Source organism: Macrobrachium rosenbergii, chromosome 26, assembly GCF_040412425.1.
Source record: "Macrobrachium rosenbergii isolate ZJJX-2024 chromosome 26, ASM4041242v1, whole genome shotgun sequence".
NCBI lineage: Eukaryota > Metazoa > Arthropoda > Malacostraca > Decapoda > Palaemonidae > Macrobrachium > Macrobrachium rosenbergii.
In genome coordinates this window covers 4,391,788-4,413,507 of record NC_089766.1, presented here as the reverse complement: position 1 = coordinate 4,413,507, position 21,720 = coordinate 4,391,788, and the positions used below count along the sequence as shown (strand labels likewise).

Below are 21,720 nucleotides of genomic sequence, written 5' to 3'. Positions count from 1 at the left end.
AGAATCCAAAGATAAAACAACAGGATAAAAATCAAAGATATCCTTGCTTCTATCCTACTAGGATTCCTTCGAACCTCCGTGTTCCTCCCTTAAAAATAAAATCCTAATTTAGGATCCCCATATCCTGTGGGCCAATCTCTTTTATACTACTTATCAGGAGACCCGATCTCCTAGTGTTCCTAATAACGAGAGAGAGAGAGAGAGAGAGAGAGAGAGAATTAACTGAGGCCATCACGAGAGGAAACATCCTCATAGCTTCTGTCCGAGAGAGAGAGAGAGAGAGAGAGAGAGAGAGAGAGAGAGAGAGAGAGAGAGAGAGAGAGAGAGAGAGAGAGTTAACTGAGGCCATCATGGAGGAAACGTCCCCACAGCTTCTGTCAGGGAGAGAGAGAGAGAGAGAGAGAGAGAGAGAGAGAGAGAGAGAGAGAGAGAGAGAGAGAGAGAGAGAAGCATCACGAGCTTTAAACACAAATTGCAATTACCGTTTGTGCTCGGGGAGGCGTTGCGAATTCGGTGATAGCTGCTTTCTGTTGCTACCTGCTTTCCCAGCTAATTACTGCCTGTTCACAGGTGGGCATTACCGGTTGCCAACTAATTATTAACTCCTCGGAGATAGTCATCAACTTTTCCAGGCTAATATCATCTGCTCCACGCTAATTAATAATAAGTTTAGATTGTTACATGATTAAATTACAATTTAACATTAATAAGTCCAAATATTTAAGACTTTTTTTTTATAGAAGTAAAACATCATTTGATTAACCCTGTCGCGAGTGAGGACCCCAAAAAGGCGGAAACTCGCTCATGTGTATAGCCTCTCCCTCTCTCTCTCTCTCTCTCTCTCTCTCTCTCTCTCTCTCTCTCTCTCTCTCTCAAGACATTTTACAGACCTACAACATCAATAATACAGCATAATCATTTGATTACGTATTACATGTAAGGAATACTAGCTTTGGTACCAAAAGTCAAAACTCTCATAAGGGTCTCATAAGGGTTACAGAAAAACGTTCCTGTATTCTCTCTCTCTCTCTCTCTCTCTCTCTCTCTCTCTCTCTCTCTCTCTCTCTCTCTCTCTCTCTCTCTCTCTGTCATTCAAGACATTTTTACAGACCTACATCAATAGTACAACAAAACCACTTGTGTAATAATTACACGCAAGAAATAACTTTGGTACCAAAAGTCAAAACTCGTACGCGTCTCATACGGGTTACAGAAAAACTTTCCTGTACTCTCTCTCTCTCTCTCTCTCTCTCTCTCTCTCTCTCTCTCTCTCTCTCTCTCAGTGTTTGTTGGTAAACACCCTTTCAGGAGGCCCCGCCATAACCCTAAATGCACAGTGTATCATAAGGGGTTGTAAAATTCTGGCTGATGCAAGGCATTTTTAAGAGGCCGCTCATCCTCCGGAGAAGATTAGTAACTCCGGAGTTTATGGCATGGAAGATGAGTAAGGTGGCTAAGAGTAAAGGGTAAAGGGTAAAAAGCGAAGGGTAAGGGAAGAGGTAGGAGGAGTAATGGGGAGGAAAAGTGGACGAGGAAGAGGATGAGAAAGAGGAGGAAGACAACACTAGTGGCCATCACGGCCATGAGTAGAGAGGGTTATAAGCGTGGACGAGTATTAAAGCAGTCTTTCCATCATGCGCATGCGCGTGGCGTATCTCCCCCTCCCCCCCTAGACAGGGATTAAACTGGGGGAGAAATAATTAGTAGGGACGATTCTGCCGCCACCGAGGTTCAACGCACTCTCGTCCCACGAAGGCTAAAAGGGAATTCCTATCCAATAACCCGCCCCCCCTCCCAACTCCATTTTCCTGCGTAGGAGGCAGAGTTTGGGGTGTCCAATCCCCCAAAAGGAGGCCAAGAAGGTCCGAGATAATAATTAGGAATGTGGGACTAGTTCCTGGGAATCTTTCCATCGCGAATTGGGATTGGAAGTCTGGAATGGATCTTTTCTTTTTCTACTGTACAGGGAGATGGTAATTTCCCCTGTTTGGGGAAATTCTTTGAGATTAGGGGGGAAATTGCAGGGGCAAGAATGAGGGTATGTAGGGGAGACAAATTATTCTTATTTCAACGTCCTAAGAATATAACCGAAATTATCTGACAATTTATAAAGCTATCAATAGATAAACATGTATGCAAATGTATATGTATATTTTCACATTTATGAGCATATATATAAGGTTAATTTTAATGCAGTAAAACAAACAAACAAACAAAAAATGTAAAAAATGCGCCGAAGTTTCTTCGGTGCAATCGAGTTTTCTGTACAGCGCATACTCAAGGCCACCGAAAATAGATCTATCTTTAGGTGGCCTCGGTATAATGCTGTATGAGCCGCGCCCAAGAAACTCTCAGCCAGCAGTGGTGGCCTGTGTTGTTGTGTTGCCAGCAGCACGATTATGGCTAACTTTAACGTTAAATAAAATTAAACCTACTGAGGCTAGAGGGCTGCAATTTGGTATGTTTGATGATTGGAGGGTGGATGATAAACATACCAATTTGCAGGCCCCTAGCCTCAGTAGTTTTTAAAATCTGAGGGCGGACAGAAAAAGTCGGGACAATAGTTTTTTTCAGAAAAAAAAAAAAAAAAGATTACTTAGATAGACAAGACTAGTCAGCCCTTCCGATTTTCACAATAAAATAATATTCATTTTTCTAAATAGAATTCTTCGTATCTCTCTAGTGATCACTTCCATCTATGCTCCCTTTACCATCATATATAACCTATCCTCTTTTAAGAGGCGGGGTTTTACATTATAGCCTTCGAGGTTACACCACACTCTTTGTGTAGTGCTGGGTGCAAATTAAATATATTTTTATTTTAATTCCTTTTCTTTGCTGCAGTTTTATATTGCATTCATTCAAAGACAATCCAGTCCACTCAGCAATAATAATAATAATAATAATAATAATAATAATAATAATAATAATAATAATTCCTCTGGTATTTGTCTATCTCCGTTCGTCAATTTATATATAGACAGATAGATAATTCGATGCTATATAACCAAAGGTTCCTCTAAAGCCCTTTATAAACTATTTTTGCGAAACTAGTGACCTCTGTTACTGTGACGCCATTGCGTGTTAAATGAACAAATAAAAACCAAAGCAAAGTTTTATAGAGGGAAGGAGTCCCTGGGGGGGAGAGACATCCCTCCCTATCCCCCCTCCCTATGGCCACAGGTAATATGATAATGAGGCATCCGAAGTGGCCTCTCTTTTCGGACATTTAAACGCCAATAAGACCCCAGAGAGAGAGAGAGAGAGAGAGAGAGAGAGAGTATATATGTAAACATATAATGGATAAAAGCATGTAAAGATGGATAATGAGAGAGATAATGAGATAAAGAGAGAGAGGTTGTGCTTATATAAATATATACATAAACACACATTTGCACGTATGTAAACATATAATAGATAAAAATTAAGAGAGAGAGAGAGAGAGAGAGAGAGAGAGAGAGAGAGAGAGAGAGAGAGAGATCCACAAGTGTTAAAATCCTAATAACCTAAAGTCACCCCCAAAAAATAACCTTTCCATTACAAAATTTGTAATACCAGAAAAAATTTTAAAAAACCAATCATGCAGGACACATCATTTTCATATATTTCGATAAGAAGAATAAAAAAAACCTGAAGGTTTTAATCAGGAATATCAGGAAAAACATCCAAGCCAGAGGAAATGAAAAATGGAAATGAAAGGGAGACTGTGACGTCACGAGACAAGAGGAGAGACGGAAGTGTCAATATTTTTACGCAAACACAGAAAATGGATCGAGGTGAAAAAAAAAAAAATATGAAATCTATATATTCTTCATGAATGTCCCAAAGGGGGGAAGCAGACGAAAGAGGAATGGAAGATTTCTCTCTCTCTCTCTCTCTCTCTCTCTCACAGGCAAACACAGCAGAGGGCTCTCAGTTACAACGTGCTAAGTAAAGTAAAGAAATGGAAGTCTGGTTCTCTCTCTCTCTCTCTCTCTCTCTCTCTCTCTCTCTCTCTCTCTCGCTCACAAACACAGAGAGGGCTCTCAATTACGACGTGTTAAGTAAAGAAAAGAAATGGAATGGGAGTCTGGTTCCTCTCTCTCTCTCTCTCTCTCTCTCACACACACAAACACACACACACACACACATATTTCAATGATATGTTCTCTAAAAAGTAAAGAAACTGAAGTCTGGTTTCTCTCTCTCTCTCTCTCTCTCTCTCTCTCTCTCTCTCTCTCTCTCTCTCTCTCTCTCTCTCACACACACACACACAGGGATTTCAATGATATGTTCAAAAAAGTAAAGGAATGGGAGTCTGGTTCCTCTCTCTCTCTCTCTCTCTCTCTCTCTCTCTCACACACACACACAAACACACACGCACACACACATATATACACTCATGCTCACGTTCTCTAAAAAGTAAAGAAATTGAAGTTCTCTCTCTCTCTCTCTCTCTCTCTCTCTCTCTCTCTCTCTCTCTCTCACACACACACACACACACACACACACAGACACATACACAGTGTGGGGCTTTCAATTAGGACGAGTTCAAAACGCGTCCCAAACTTAGCGAGGCTAATCTTGATTGGTCAGAAATTCTTCAAAAAGATTATGACTCGTTTCCAACTGACCTCTTTCACTTTTTTTTTTTGAGGGATTTCGTGACCTGGGACACTAATTTACGAACACAGAAGTAAAACATTTTCTTTGGGGGCACCTTCAATACCTGAAGTTCAAAAGTGTAAAAAAATGTTTTAAAACGATGCTTTATCTGAAATTTAATAAATTTTAAAATGTAACTAATTTAAACATTTAACTCATTTTTAAAATTTCACTAATTTTAAAATTTAACTAATTTTAATTTTAAAATTTAACTAATAAAATTGCACTAACTTTAAAATTTAACCAATTTTAAAATTTAAAGAATTTTAAAAATTTCACTAATTTTAAAATATAATTTTAAAATGTAACTAAATTTAAAATTTCAGTAATTTTAAAATTTAAGTAATTTAAAATTTAACTAATTTTTGAAATTTGAATAATTTTAAAAATTAAGTAATTTTAAAAATTAACTAATTTTAAAATTTAATTAATTTTAAAATTTAAGAGTTTGCGCTTTACACTTACCGGACCAATAAAATAAGATTAAAACAGCACAAATTAACTAAAATGATAATAAAGGTACCGCTTATCAAATAACCAATTAAGGAAATTAATTTTAATTAATTTTTCATGATGTTTAAAAGCATAATAATTTTTCATGGATCTCAGTTTACGGTTGGCTTAACCGACAGTATATTTGGAGTTATTATAATCTTCTGATTCATATATTAATAAATACACACACACAAATTACATATGTATAAATTATATATATATATATATATATATATATATATATATATATATATATATATATATATATATATATATATATATATATATATATATATATATATATATATATATATATATATATATATATATATATATATATATATTAAGGTATTTCATAATATCGCTAAAACGGATCTCAAAAATGATCGAATATTCCTTTGCGTTTTCAGCCTTCAAAAAATTCCGGTCCAAAATGAGGAGAATATTCATCAGAATTTCAATGACAGTTTTTAAAAAATTTTTTTACCGATGGAATTATGAATATCTCATGAATGGTTTCACACCAGTGGAATGAGGATTACCTCGTCGAGGCCCTCCCGAAATTATAATATACATTTTGACGGAGAAATGGATACCTAAATCTAATTTTTTCTCTCTCCTTCTCGCCAGTCTAGCTGCGACCCACAACAATCGTCTTACAGTTAGGTACATAGTGGGTTTTGGGGGATCGAACACGGGTCCCTCAGCTTGAGAGCCGTGTTGGATAGTCTGTGCCAAAGAGCCGTACTTAAGGAAAATGGGGTCAAATTCTGAGAGAGAGAGAGAGAGAGAGAGAGAGAGAGAGAGAGAGAGAGAGAGATTCATATCACTCATTATATACAGACAATGTTACAATATCAGGAGAGAGAGAGAGAGAGAGAGAGAGAGAGAGAGAGAGAGAGAGAGAGAGAGAGAGAGAGAGAGAGAGATGGCATCACTCAATAAATAGAAAGAATAAATTTCCTGAGAGAGAGAGAGAGAGAGAGAGAGAGAGAGAGAGAGAGAGAGAGAGAGAGAGAGAGAGAGATGGCATCACTCAATATATAAATAGAAAGAATGGGTCATAATTTCCTGGAGAGAGAGAGAGAGAGAGAGAGAGAGAGAGAGAGAGAGAGAGAGAGAGAGAGAGAGAGAGAAATCCTGAAGAAACGATTCTCTCAGAATCGGAAAAAAGCGGTTCACAGCTTTGGCGAGCTTAATCCTGATTGGAAGAAAAATTCCTCAAAAAAAAAGAATGAAAAAGAATTTCCAATTTATTTTTTATAATTTCTTCGTCAATTTAAACAGAATCCGAGATCCTTAGGACTAACGTGAAGAAGTAAAGAAAAGAGATTTAAAAGAGTATTGGATGTCATTTCGAAACAAATTCTTCAAACTGATAGGAAACAGAATATATTGGATTCCTCCGAAGCCGTGACAGGGATAGAGTTAAGAAGATAAACCCTGTTTCACGTGGATTCTGAAACATCCCAAGTTTCTTTTTATTTACATAGACACTAGAATATTTTGGCAGGGTTTAATCTGACAAGCCTTTATAAAAATTAATTTAATGTTGTGTTATAAAGAACGATTGAAAAACAAACAAAAATACTTCGTTGGTAATTTCTATGAGAGAGAGAGAGAGAGAGAGAGAGAGAGAGAGAGAGAGAGAGAGAGAGAGAGAGAGAGAGAGAGAGGTTCATAAACAAATTTTGTACCTGTACGAATATACATACATAAATATATATATATATATATATATATATATATATATATATATATATATATATATAAAAATAAAAAATTCTAATCCACAAAAAAAAATCAGAAAAAAACTCAGAAAAAAAACCACAGCCAGTACTCACCTGCGCACCCCTGCGACGTCTCCCCTCTCGACGGAGAGGAGGAACTTTTTCTCCTCGAAGGACAGCTGCCCCATCTCCTGATGGGGGCGGTTGTGGCGGTCTTCCTCTCCCATGCCATGGATGCTGTGGCTCTGTGGGTACAGGAGATGACACAGATGAGGATGATGCTTCGCTGGAAAGGTTCCATGATTTTACATATTTTTTTTAGTTCCATTTTTTTTGTAATTTTGTTAATATTTTAGTATGTTTTTTTCAGTTGACGGTAAAATTCTTCAACTGATATTAAATGGGCTATGGTTTTTAACAATAATTTTTCTGTTAGACTGGTTTTTTTGGGTAATTTTAGAATTTTAGTAAATTTTTTTTTTTGCGTCGACGGTAAAGATCCACAACTGACATCACAGGGATTGTGGTTTTCAACATTTTTAATTCGAAATTTCAATGGTTACTCTGGTAATATTTTTTTTTTTTGAGCTGACGGTAAATTTCCACAGCCGATATCATTGATGACTCTATCAAGCTTCTGATTGGCTGAACATGAATCGTGATTACTTTCAATGATATCGGATGTGGATATCTAGATGGAGGCTCCAAAACAACAGACTATATATATACATATATATATACACATATATATATATATATATATATATATATATATATATATATATATATATATATATATATAATAAATAATGTATATCTATGATAACATAAAAGTTTACAAAATAAATAATGCATATGTGTATGTCTGTATAAACAAATAACTCGTTAATTTAACTGCCAAATGACAAAAAGAAAATATATAAACACACCTACGCTGCTTCATCGTTATAATAAATAAAAAAGCACAAAACATACAAGAAACAATAAACATTCGCTGGAGATGGAACGCAAAGGACGGGGAAGCTCGCAACACCAGAAGACCGGATCCTCTGCTATCAACAGCACTTATTGGTATCATCACGAGCGCTTTTCGCTAAATCGAGCAACTGCATATATACAGTATATATATATATATATATATATATATATATATATATATATATATATATATATATATATATAAGATTATATATATATAAGGATATAGGAGGAGGAGGAGAAGGAGGACAAGAGCTAGTTATCTCCTTTGAGTGAGGAGGAAGAAGAAGAAGAGGAAGAAGAAGAGGAAGTTTAAAGAAGAAGAAGAAGACGAGGAGGAGGAGGAGGAGGAGGAGGAGAAGGAGGTGCAGGAGGAGGAGGAGCAGGAGGAGGAGGAGGAGGAAATTTCTGGTGTTTAATGGTAGTATATTATCTTGCAGCACGATTTGGCAAGTGTGCGTTTGTGTATAAATAAATGAGCTGATTTCTGCGTGCGGATCTGTAAACGTGTGTGTGTGTGTGTGTGTGTGTGTGTGTGTAAATAAATGTGTAGATTCTCCTCCTTCGAAAACGTTAAAAATGAAATAATATGCCATCTGGTACGCCGATAAAACGTAATGGGGGAAAGTAGCGATTACCTGTGCTCATTTCTGCACCCGAGATAATTGAATCACACCTGGGCAAAACACGCTCCTTTTATCGTGACTTGAATGGCAGAAAATGAGGCTTATCTTTTCTCTAAGCACACATAGCATAGACTGAACCAGGGGTGCTCGCACCCCTAGGGGGCGCGAAGCCGGTTCCTAAGGGGTGCGAGGATGCTCATGAATAATTAAAGCAAAATGTATTTTTATAGACACAGGTGTATCTATGCTAAGTAAAGTTATACGTTAAAATACGTACATACATTCTTACATATGTAATACTTATGAGGAGACTTATTGCCACATTTTTCGGAGCATTGTATCAATAAGTCATAGCAAGTATTAATATCCTTCTATATATGTAATCGCAACAGTGTTATTTGAGATTAACTTTTATAAATAAGACTACTTTATACATATACATACATACATACATATATACTGATATATATATATATATATATATATATATATATATATATATATATAGAGAGAGAGAGAGAGAGAGAGAGAGAGAGAGAGAGAGAGAGAGAGAGAGAGACGAGCCCCTCAGCACAAACCTCATGATTTGGGTAGCGCATAATCTCAGAACCACTCAGTGCTAATGGCGTAAAATAAAAAAATAAAAAAAAACAGCGAGGACTGGTGCATTAGCGAATGGAGTAGATACGGACATTGAAATGCGTAATGGAGGCAAATGCATTGGACAGATACCCAGCGAAATGTTAAAAGGTAGCTGATTAAGTGAACCCTTTTCTTTTATATAATTTATTTTCGTCTGCATCTGATTATGTTTATCACTGGGTTGCTTGTTCAGGTTTATCAGTGAGTGGCCATCCTGTATAGTGGAGGCTTGCTTAGCAAGTTTAGGGGTACTGTAGATTGCTCCATAAAACGTTTTTATTATTATTCAAAATGAACATGCATTTATACATAATATTCCTGAAAGGCCATTAATGAACATACCTGATCTTTTCAAATGCAAAGAGACGCATAAATAAATAAACAATAAAAAAATAAATATATTCATATGTAAACAGCGATACAAAACGGATTAAAGTAGTGTCATTAAGAATAATAATAATAATAATAATATAATAATAATAATAATGTTATGTCAATAAAATAATAAAATACTAATTACAACCAAGTAATGCAAGTAAAGCTGATATCAGCTTTATATAAAACAAGGGCGCTTTGAATTGTAAAATGTTATTTCTTCCGCAAAGGAATAAAAAATGTAAAAAATATGATTAAGATTATACAGGTCGTGTAAGTTCGGCGCTGTCATAATCAAAACGTTGACAAACGTTTTAATTTATTTATTTATTTATTGACTTAGCGACTCTGATCCACTAAAAACCACTTTGGGAAAGATTAATTTACAGGACTGGAATACCAAGACATACTTAACTGCAAAGGATAGTTGCTGAATAATGAAATTTAATCTGACGAAAAAGGGTCAAATAAAAAGAAAATGCACAAGATTCACTTTACTCAACGCCAAGAATTTCTGACAATAAAAGTACTTTGAATATGTAAGTAGATACTTGAGTTTTTCTAAGCTAAAGATGTGTTTACATAGACGGTAATGTAAGTAGGTTTAGACACTTGACGGAGAATTATACAGAAAAGAAATTCTGGCATCTGGTATAGTTACCCTGACATCAAAACCCCCAACCCTCGGGAGAGAGAGAGAGAGAGAGAGAGAGAGAGAGAGAGAGAGAGAGAGAGAGAGAGAGAGAGAGAGAGTAATTCTGTCTAAAATCACAAGAGTTTCATCAGCGTTTATTATCAAGAATAACCCGGCTTTAAGTAGAAGCGCTGAGGGCGACAGCTGACAATCAATCTCTCTCTCTCTCTCTCTCTCTCTCTCTCTCTCTCTCTCTCTGTGACTTTAAATGTCTCGTAATCAGTGATTTTGTTATTGTGTTTTAATAATAATAATAATAATAATAATAATAATAATAATAATAATAATAATAATAATAATAATAATAATAATAAAGCATTTGGATTCAAACATCGACAATACGATTGCACTTGTATGTTCATACAAAAACATAAAAAAAAACAAAGTCGCACACATACACACAATGTACAAACACAAACACACACACACACACACCCACACAAACATACAATTCAACTCAAGTGACGTGATTGCCTAAAAAAGCTTCCCTAAACAAACAAAATAAAAAAAACACACACACAAAACGATACCCACTAAACTTTATATAAAACTCAGCCCATAAATCTGAGGACGCCTCGCGAGAGAACTTGAGTTTAAAAGTGCCATAGAGGGAAAAAGCGTTGCAAAGTGTTGCAACTTGATTTCTCGTTAAGTTTCCGGGAGGATGAGTGCCGAAGTACCGAGCGTTCAGAGAAGCCGCTCAAGTAAACATACAAATAAACAGGTTGTTTATTTCGGTGACTTACTGAGGATGTTTGTGTGAAATCAGTGTTTATTTTTAAGTTTACTGAAGATAATTGATTTTATTGGGTCGTTTTTAAAAGCAGGCGTATATTGAAGGCTAAACATATTGGTTATGAGAGAGAGAGAGAGAGAGAGAGAGAGAGAGAGAGAGAGAGAGAGAGACTAACTATTCATTGCCTAGAGAGAGAGAGAGAGATGAAAACAAATTAACTAATCATTCTCTAGAGAGAGAGAGAGAGAGAGAGAGAGAGAGAGAGAGAGAGAGAGAGAGAGAGAGAGAGAGAGAATGAAAAATCAACTAATCATTCCATACACGAACCATTTCACCCAAAAATAGACAGTCATTTATCAACGCCCGAATATAAAAAAAAAACACCGTCTGAGTCAAAATCACTTCATCTCGATATTTAATGATGCTGACACTTTTTTTTTAAAGTATTTGAATATTAAACTATCTTTAAAAATATTTAAGTAGTAAACCTCCCGAATGCATCACTACTGGGCAATCATCGATTAGCCTGAATATAAATCCCATGTGACGTCATTCAGAGAGTTCTAATGCGCATGCTATGCTATAGGTTTTAGGCATTCGAACACGGCCACCTGTCCAAGGACTGACCATACCCAAAGATGATAAATTTGGTTAAATATAGAAACGACATAGAAATTTGCTTTAAAAAATTAAGAGGAAAGGAAATTTATATCTTATCAGGAACAGGTAAATTACATTAACTGTCGTTTTAATAATGAAACTGACCAATAATAATGATAATAAATTAGAAATCGGACGACCCACTGCCGAAGACACTCACTCATAAAGCATAAACAACAACAATACAGCAACAACAACAAACAACAAACAACAAAACCCTACCCAACAAATAAAACAACAATCACAACACACAAACAGAAACAACCACACACAAACACACTTCAAAAATCTAATCAAGTCGACTCTACGCAACAAAACCAGTCACTCGATCTGGGAGGGGTTGGGGGGGGGGGAGGGGAGGGTGTTAGGGTATCATTCGCAAAAGCCTTCTCTCAAATGACCCCACATCCGGGTACGCTCCCATTATACTTGGGAGGTTCATTTCGAACCCGACTTAGCATCTCGTATTTCATTCAATTAAAGGTTTTTTTTTTCTAATTAAGTAAGCTTCAAATGTAAGTTTAATGATCTGTCTGTCTGTCTGTCTGTCTGTCTGTCTGTCTGTCTGTCTGTCTGTCTGTCTGTCTGTCTGTCTGTCTGTCTGTCTCTCTCTCTCTCTCTATCTATATAAATAAATATATCTCTGTCTCTCTATATATATATATATATATATATATATATATATATATATATAAATAAATATATGTGTGTATGTAATGCGTACATACACACACATATATATATATATATATATATATATATATATATATATATATATATATATATATAGAGAGAGAGAGAGAGAGAGAGAGAGAGGGCAATGTGCAATACATGTAGCTGGTCAGACGCACTACTGGTGAGCCTTCAGTAAAAATGCAAAATATAGAATTCACCCAAGATTCTGCATCTAAAACATGAATTACGACAGTACCAACCATCTTTTCATATCTTAAGCCACCCCCTCAGTTCTTATCTACCCAACTGACTCTCTAACTTATCCATATTAACTCCTTCAGGTTCAAAGGACACCGCCCCTCGGTATTAAACGATGAAAAAAAAAAACTTTAAAATTTTAATTTTTTCTTATCTCGCTAAAGAAGGTCTCAGCGTCCGGGGGCACGCGATAAGGGGAACAGAAATCTTTACAATACAGTAGATAAAAGATAAAAGGTTCTTTTGTTTATCTTGAAACTTTTCCAGTTCGATACAAGAGACTTTTACATACACACACACACACACACACACACACACACACAGAACCTGCCTGTGCCACGCACAGCTCGTATTCAGACCATAAAGTCCAAATTAATGACCATGTCAAAGACCATCCACTCCCCCTTCCCACAGGGGAGGGAAGGGGGAAGGGAAGGGAAGGGAAGGGGAGATTAAAGGGAGGGGAAGGGGTAGGGGGATACCAAGCAAGTACACCGAGGTCATACGACGTGGGTTGATGCGAGGTAAGTGCGACCTACATTCGTCCGGGTCATGAGTGCTGTGACCTGGTTTTTGGGGTTTTAGGAGTTTGTGAAATTTGTTGGAATTAGGTGTTAAATTATTATTATTATTATTATTATTATTATTATTATTATTATTATTAATACTACCATCGTCCTCAGTATATTACTTATAAATCAATGTGGATTTTTTCACATTTATTATTATTATTATTATTATTATTATTATTATTATTATTATTATTATTATTATTATTATTATTATTACCATCGTCTTCAGTATTATTATATTACTTATAAATCAATGTGGATTTTTTCACCTTTATTATTATTATTATTATTATTATTATTATTATTATTATTATTATTATTATTATTAAAGTAACAGCAGACACTCACCATTATCACTCTCAGTAATACTTTAATGATCACAATCATAAAAACTAATCAAAACATAATCATAAACATAATGATCACATATTCTCAAAGATAACAATTATCATTCTATCCATTCAACCACATTCATTCCCACAAAACAAAACAAAAAACAAATAATACACCGCCATTACCAAAACCCTCTGAAAACCTTAAAGTTTTGCCAATTAAGAGAACACAGAAAAAAACCTACGTAAAAAAAAAACCACTTCATGCTTCACCTCTGATGAAAGGCGCCTGGTAGTGAACCGCAGAATTTGGTGGGGGGAGGGGTACTGTTAAGATTGTATGGGAAGGGGGAATGGGGAGGAAGGGGGAGAATAAAAAAAGAGGGGGTGGGGAATTGACCGGTGTTTTTCAGAGGGAGAAAAACACCACTGAGATCATCCACAGATTGCTGAGGTTCCAATAATATTTCTTTGCTGCTTACGGGAGTGAATTCCCGCCAAAGGTACCGCAGATATATCACTCGATATTTTTGTAAATATTGATTCAAACCCGAGATTAAATTTGTAATAAAACGTCTCTTGTACTTAAACAAGGGAAATCAGTAAAATAAGACATATAAAGGTAAATAAACACCATGAATTTGCGTTAATACAAAAATCAAATACCCAACTCCTCCTTTCACCCGATCCCGAGTGAAGTCGCCGCCGGCACCGATCTTCTAAATACACCAAGAATCCCTAGAGAGCGAAAAATGGTCGAGAAAGCAATATGTCTTCCTTGAGAGAGAGAGAGAGAGAGAGAGAGAGAGAGAGAGAGAGAGAGAGAGAGAGAGAGAGTCCGCGGTTTTTTGCTAATTCTTCGACCGTCTGTCCTCCGAAACAGTCGTGGAGGAGGAGGAGGAGGAGGAGGAGGAGTTGGAGTAGAGGGCTGAGGAGTGGGAGTAGGAGGTATCGTTCCCGATGCTACTTCCTGCTTGCTTCCTTATCTGAGAATAATGGGCGTCCTGGAAGTGGCATGAGTCTCTCTCTCTCTCTCTCTCTCTCTCTCTCTCTCTCTCTCCATAGGAATGAGAAATTATATGACAACGGCAGTACTTCGAATAATAGAGAAACAGAATGATAATGGCAGAAAATTTAATAAAAGTAATCATAATAAGACTGAAGGCTTTTCACTTATATTTAAACCTTTATGGGAGTCTTCTATTACTCAAAAACATTCTAAAACACACACACAAGTTAAGTTGAGCACACCTTAGTTTAACCAGACCACTGAGCTGATTAACAGCTCTCCTAAGGTTGGCTAGACGGATTAGATTTATTTTACGTGGCTGAGAACCAACTGGTTACCTAGCAACGGGATCTACAGCTTATTGTAGAATCCGAACCACATTATGACGAAGAACGAATTTCTATCACCAGAAATAAATTCCTCTAATTCTTCACTGGCCGGTCGGAGAGTCGAACGCTGGGCCAACAGCGTGCTAGCCGAGAGTTCTACCCACCCCTCCAATGAAGAACTACCAATATGAGAGAGAGAGAGAGAGAGAGAGAGAGAGAGAGAGAGAGAGAGAGAAACGCAAACTAAAAATATCCTTCTTACACCACTCAAACGACATGAAAAATCAAAGATTCTTCTCATACGAACACAATACCTTGAATAGCCAAAGAAAATGATGAAAAATGAAAAGTATGAGAACAAAAATCAGCAGAAAGGATAAAATAATCTAAAATGAAAAACTCACGATGTTTTCTTTTCATTTTGACGGAACATGAAAAGCTTATTTCCCGTCCGACGCACGAGCGAAACTGATGCTATGCAGGTTACGCCGTCATTTTGCGATATGAAAATGTTGTTGGACAATGAGAGGGAATTCGCTCTCCAGTTTACAGAGCAAATAAAGGCTTGTGCCCGACGGAATAATGGCATGTACAATCTCTCTCTCTCTCTCTCTTTCTCTCTCTCATTATATACACACATATTCTCTCTCTCTCTCTCTCTCTATATATATATATGTATACATATTCTCTCCCTCTCTCTCTCTCTTTATATATATATATATATCGAATGAAGCATTTGACATTACTCCTTTCAAACTTTTGCGTTATTTCTCGTAATTTCAAAAACTTATTATTTCTTGAAATATATATAATCAGTATTCTGAGTCCATATCAATGAGTCGAGTTTAAAAATTTCAAATTTTATTGAGCAAATACAGAGCAATTTGAATTTAATATATTGAAATTAATATGAATATATTCCTCATCCTATAAAAATATGAAATAAAACTTAAAAATTAGCAATCATAATGTTCTGTGAATGTTTTTTGAACCAACATTGTCCAGATTTATATATTAGGATAATTATTATAAAAAATTATTTCCTCAAATTTCATAACGATTACATCACCACTCCAGTTCACTATAACGGAGTTTTGTCCCCTCCTTCCGTTCACTAAAACGGGGAGGCGACTTTCAGCTTTATTTTCAACTTTTTTCTTCTTCTTCTTATTATTATTATTATTATTATTATTATTATTATTATTTTTGCTCTTATCATATCACTTTGCCCTCTTTTGGCCGTCTAAGCAATCTGCCAAAAGGGATGTCTTAACCCCCCTCCCCCAAAAAACCCTTTCTTCCCTTTTTTCCCGCAAGACTTTTTTCCCCCCGAACAATCCTCCGAGGAATCTAAGTCAGTGACGTCTCTGTCTTTTCCCCGTCTCTTTTTTTCCCTCTCAACAGATGATACATCATAAGCTTAATTCATTTCCCATCAACTCCACATTAAGGCGGGGGACCCGGCAAAAGACGACGGAGGGGGAAAAAATAGAGGGGAAGAAATAAAGTAAAAAAGTGAAGGGAAGAAAAAAGAAAGGTCAAGTCGTCCTTCCCACGAAATAAGTCGTTCTCTTGACCTTTGCTCGAATACGGATGGTGTCTAAGATGTTTCTCGGATTGTGTACGTTTATTTATGCTTCTCTCTCTCTCTCTCTCTCTCTCTCTCTCTCTCTCTCTCTCTCTCTCTCTCTCTCTCAAATCTTTGGGAAAAGCAGCCCCACGAGTCTGGTAAAAAGGCAAATTATTAACAGAGACAAATATTGGTCTAATCCCTACTGAATTCGTAGCTGATTTTTTTGGCGGAAGGCCGACGGGGCAGGCATATGCATGTTACGCCTAAAAGACCTTGAGGTAATTTTGAATGTCATAATACTGAGGTGCTTATAGGATTAAGGCAATAAATAGGCAGGATTGAAATTCCCAGTCTCCCTAATAAAGTGGGGAGGTAATATAGAGAGAGAGAGAGAGAGAGAGAGAGAGAGAGAGAGAGAGAGAGAGAGAGAGAGAGATACTCTTAAATATTATAGTGATAATGATCCTCAATGGCAAAAAGAAAACGGAAAATATAGAAGAAAACGGATGAAAATTACGGGGAAACTATAGCAGATGATGATGTGTGCTACCCCCAGAAGGGACTAAGAAGGGATTTGAACTTGGTATTTAAATCATCGGTAAATGGGGGATGGGGAGGGGCTGAGGGACTTCTTATGAGTGAAGGAGGAAGGGAGGGAGGTAGGAGGAGCATTAGATGGGTGGGGAAAATAGGGAGTAAGGAGGGGAAGGGGGAAGGTGGAGGGAGTTCGAAATTTACGACCGAATGTTTTTCTCTATGAGGATGAGAAAACTTCCACCTCTCTTTTGAGAGAGAGAGAGAGAGAGAGAGAGAGAGAGAGAGAGAGAGAGAGAGAGAGAGAGAGAGAGAGAGCAATAAAACAAGAGGGAAAGGAAGAAGGGAAAACGACGATAATAAGAGAAAGCGCGAGAGAAAGCGAAAGTTCCTTTCTAAGTCTTTGTTGGGATCCGAACGCCTGGTGGTTAAAATTGGTTTTTGGGGAGGGCTATCTACCGATTGCAGGAGATAAGAGACTCCTAAATAAAATTATAGATATTACGTAATATTTTATGCTGGTAAAAGTACGCAATTAACTTCTCTCTCTCTCTCTCTCTCTCTCTCTCTCTCTCTCTCTCTCTCTCTCTCTCTTTCTCTCTAGCAAAAAAATATTACCGTCTTGAAAAATAGGGGGACGCCTTTCCATATTGTTATATATATATATATATATATATAATGTGAGTGTGTGTTTTAATAAAAATATAACATAAAAACATGCAAAACTAAAAATCATTATAAGTCAGTCACCAAAAGAAATAAAATTAGAACCTTGAGCCTTTTCACTTAACCAAACCCACCACCTCACGAAAATTGAGCCTAATTGAGCCCTTACTCTCCTTTCAGAGACCGGACAATGAAATCGGCCCGACAACAACGGCGCGCGCGCTCGTGCGCACCGGAAGTGGCGTTCTCGCATTTGGGGATAATTTCCATTCAGAGTTTAAGGCTGGATTGTAAATACACACCACGGCAAGTTTGGCAGTCTGTCATGAACTGGGAGAGAGAGAGAGAGAGAGAGAGAGAGAGAGAGAGAGAGAGAGAGGCAAAATGCATTGGCTTTGTGATATATGTTTGTGTGAGAGGAGAGAGAGAGAGAGAGGCTATATACAATGGCTTTACGATGTGTGAGAGAGAGGGACGATATATAATGGCTTTATGATGTGTTTGTGTGAGAGAGAGGCAAAATGCCAGGGCTTAAAATGAGAGAGAAAATGCAGTGCTTTATGATGTGTGAGAGACAGTGTATTGCTTTATGATAAGATAGAGAGAAAATAAATCGCTTTATAATGAAAGAGGGAGGCAAAATGCAATGGCTTTAAGACCTGTGTATGAGAGAGAGAGAGAGAGAGAGAGAGAGAGAGAGAGAGAGAGAGAGAGAGAGAGAGAGAGAGAGAGGCAAAATGCCAAGGCTTAAAATGAGAGAGAGAGAAAATGCAATGGTTTATGATGAGAGAGAAATTGTAATATTTTATAAGAGAGAGAGAGAGAGAGAGAGAGAGGCAAAATGCCGAGGCTTAAAATGAGAGAGAGAAATGGGTTTATGATGAGAGAGAAATTGTAATATTTTATACGAGAGAGAGAGAGAGAGAGAGAGAGAGAGAGAGAGAGAGAGAGAGAGAGAGAGAGAGAGGCAAAATGCAATGGGTTTATGATATATGTGTCTGTAAGAGAGAGAGAGAGAGAGAGAGAGAGAGAGAAAGAGAGAAAGGGAAGAAAGTTACATAACCATCACGATTGGAGTTCATTAACCAATGCGCCTATGTAGGAAGCAGAGAACACCCACTTCCCCACCCCACCCCACCCCCTATTACACTTTTACCCAAGTCGCTTTTCACAGAATGACGCGACACTCTTCTTCTTGAGAACAGCGGGTTTTTTTACGGGCATTGTTCTAAGGTGCTCTCCTTCAAGGGGAGATTTTTGGGACGTGGTAGAATAGTCTAGGATCCTTCATTTTGGCGTATCTGAAATATTAGGGGTCTAGCGCTCAGATCCATTTCCTAAGCCAGGAGAGAGAGAGAGAGAGAGAGAGAGAGAGAGAGAGAGAGAGATTTTAACCAAGGTAATCATACTGGTGATGAGATATTGTATTTGAACATGGTGAGGGTCACCACATTGTGAGAGAGAGAGAGAGAGAGAGAGAGAGAGAGAGAGAGAGCCAGTACATTTTTAATCATAATATCCAAAAAAAATAAAATTTTCATTACAACAAAAACTAAAAAAAAATTAATTTTCATTATTGCAAAAGCCAAAAATATAAGCATTTCATTATAACAAAAAACCCCAAAATAGCCTTTTCATTATTACAGAAGCTCATTCAACCAAAGATCTCGATAAACAACAGATTTTTATCATTATTTCTCACGAGAAAAAACACTGATGGAGAGGTCATGACCTTAGGATTTAAGATGTCGGGTTTAATGACCCGGAGACTGTTTACAATTGAGGAGACATTCAGTCTATATACATTAAGGAGATTAGTACTGTAATAACAGCTAATACTGTAATATATATATATATATATATATATATATATATATATATATATATATATATATATATATAATGTATATATAAATACACATATATATATATATATATATAATGTATATGTAAATATATATATATATATATATATATATATATATATATATATATATATATGAAATGAAAGAGAGAGAGAGAGAGCCATTTCTAAAAATGCCATGAAAAACAAATTCAAAATAATGAATATCACTATTCAAAGAAAAACACACATCAACACACCCCCTTTAAAATACCCATAAAAAAAATCACATCATCCAACACCCTACACCCCCCAAAAAACTTATTTAAAAACCCATCTCAAGAGTTAAAAAAAAAACTCCCCGCTCCCCGCTTCCCACCTACTCTCGTATTCTGGCGAGAAATATATAATTTCGACTCGTATTGACGCGACTGATAAACGCGATTTCACGCCATCTTGGCCTCTCCTTCAAGAAGGGGGAATATTTTTCCATTAGCAGGCAGGCAATCGACACCCGGGGTCCTTGCTTCCGTCATTACATATTTAGGGGCGGGGGTGAGGGAATACGTAATTGGGGGGTGGGAGGAAGGGGGAGAGGGGGAACTGAGTTGGTTATTCTCCGACTCCATCATTTTGCTAAGGATAGGGAAGAATGTCGAGGTATTATTTTTTGTATCCTGTATTTATATTTTTTATTTTGTTAAAATTAAATTAAGGAGTTGTTTTATTTATCAATTAACTTTGAGATGTTTGTCTTGTCATTAAATTAATTTCGTGAAATTTTCCATAAGTTTGGCCTTCTTAATTTTTTGCTGAGTTAAATATGGAAGCCTTTGACTTACTAATTTGGGGTGAGTTGCGTATAGTTGTTCGTGTTTGTCTTCGTAGTTTAAATGAGTGAACTTTATCTCATTTTGGCCAAAATTCCATAGCCATTAGTTAATATTTTAAAAGATTCAATACTCGTTAACATCAAATACTTATATCAAAATATTTGTAATATTTTCGGTCGTTACCTCAACTAACATAAAATAAAATATTTCTTCAACAGCCATGATACTCTGAACTAATTGCTGTCGAATATTTCCCTATTGACAACATTGTTACCAGACAATCTCAGCAAAACTGTCAAGCAATGAAACACATCCTTCCCTTACTAACAACACTGGACTGAAACCCCTGGTCTGAAAATATTGTCATAACATCATAAACAAAGCGGGATACTTCTTTTACTGACCAATAGCGTTAAACAATGAAGCGTTTATAATTACAAAATGATTTAGAATTATTTCCCAGTCTGGCAATAATGGTGGGAAACGGACTTGGCAACACTGCAGCCCTGTCACGTGACGTAAGCTACCAGAAGCAGCAGCAGCAGCAACGAACACCAGATGTCTCTGTAATTAACGACCAGTATTTCTCCCGGTTGGTTGCTATACTTCACAACCAACTGTATGGAAACGGAACTTGAAAGTTTCCTCTATAACACAGGGGCACCTACGCCCCTGGGGCTGTAACCCCTACCCCTAACACTGCCTCTATTCCCTACGTAACCTTCTGAGTCCCTAGAAGTCCCTCACCCCCCCCCAACTCCTATCCCCAGGTATATACCAACAGGAGACCGCCCCCTCCCCACCCCTCTTACGAGAGAGACACGGCTCGTTCATGATGTGTTTATTAGCGGGCGGAATACCGCCTTAATGAGCCTTCATAAGTGGAGAGGCCGTCCATTTGCCGAAGGGAAAACGACCAGACAAAGCGATTTCAAGAAGTGGGTGGGGGGATGTTTGTCGTATGCGTTCAAGTGTGTGTTTGTTTGTACGTGTGTGTGTGTTTATCTTGGCAGTTGCCTGCGCTGATATGCAATTTTGCTTGGAAGGGAAAGGGGTCTTTACTGTTATTATATTTCGTTTTTATATTATTTCGTACAGGAAAGGAGGTTCTTATTATATTTTACTTCAATATTATTTCGTAGAGACTTAATGAGATGGTGGTAAATATAATATGTCTTTATGGTTGGTCTTAAAGCTTTAGAAACACTTTGAGGGAAAAAGTTTGTTTTTTATTCTAAAAAAAATTATTTCCAACCCGGCTAAAATAATGAAATAATGAAAATGATATTTACATCTTCCTGATGGATGCTTTTGCAGATAAATAATCAATAAAATTAATGAAAAGAAATGTAAGAAATGTAACTCAGACGATGATGATTATTCTGTGCTGTTAGAAAAATGCGACTTGGCAACTCTGTACTTAGTAAGTTTCAAATACTCCTACAAATGTTTTTTTATTATATATTTTACAAAAATAGGGTGCTATTCATAACTGTTATGGAATCCTGAAACTTGC

The 21,720-nt window shown here is 36.7% G+C and overlaps 1 protein-coding gene across 24 annotated transcripts in view; it reads right to left on the bottom strand.

Moving 5' to 3' along the window:
• LOC136852943 (transient receptor potential-gamma protein-like) overlaps nucleotides 1-21,720 on the bottom strand; it is a 698,042-nt gene that overhangs the window by 136,583 nt on the left and 539,739 nt on the right. For all 24 annotated transcript variants that reach the window (XR_010857276.1, XR_010857277.1, XM_067127957.1 and 21 more), the window contains one exon: nucleotides 6,984-7,114. Coding sequence is in view for 22 of the 24 variants with exons in the window: in XM_067127957.1 (XP_066984058.1) it covers nucleotides 6,984-7,114 (131 nt within the window). In the remaining 2 variants the exon portion in view is untranslated. The remainder of the gene's footprint in view (nucleotides 1-6,983; nucleotides 7,115-21,720) is intronic.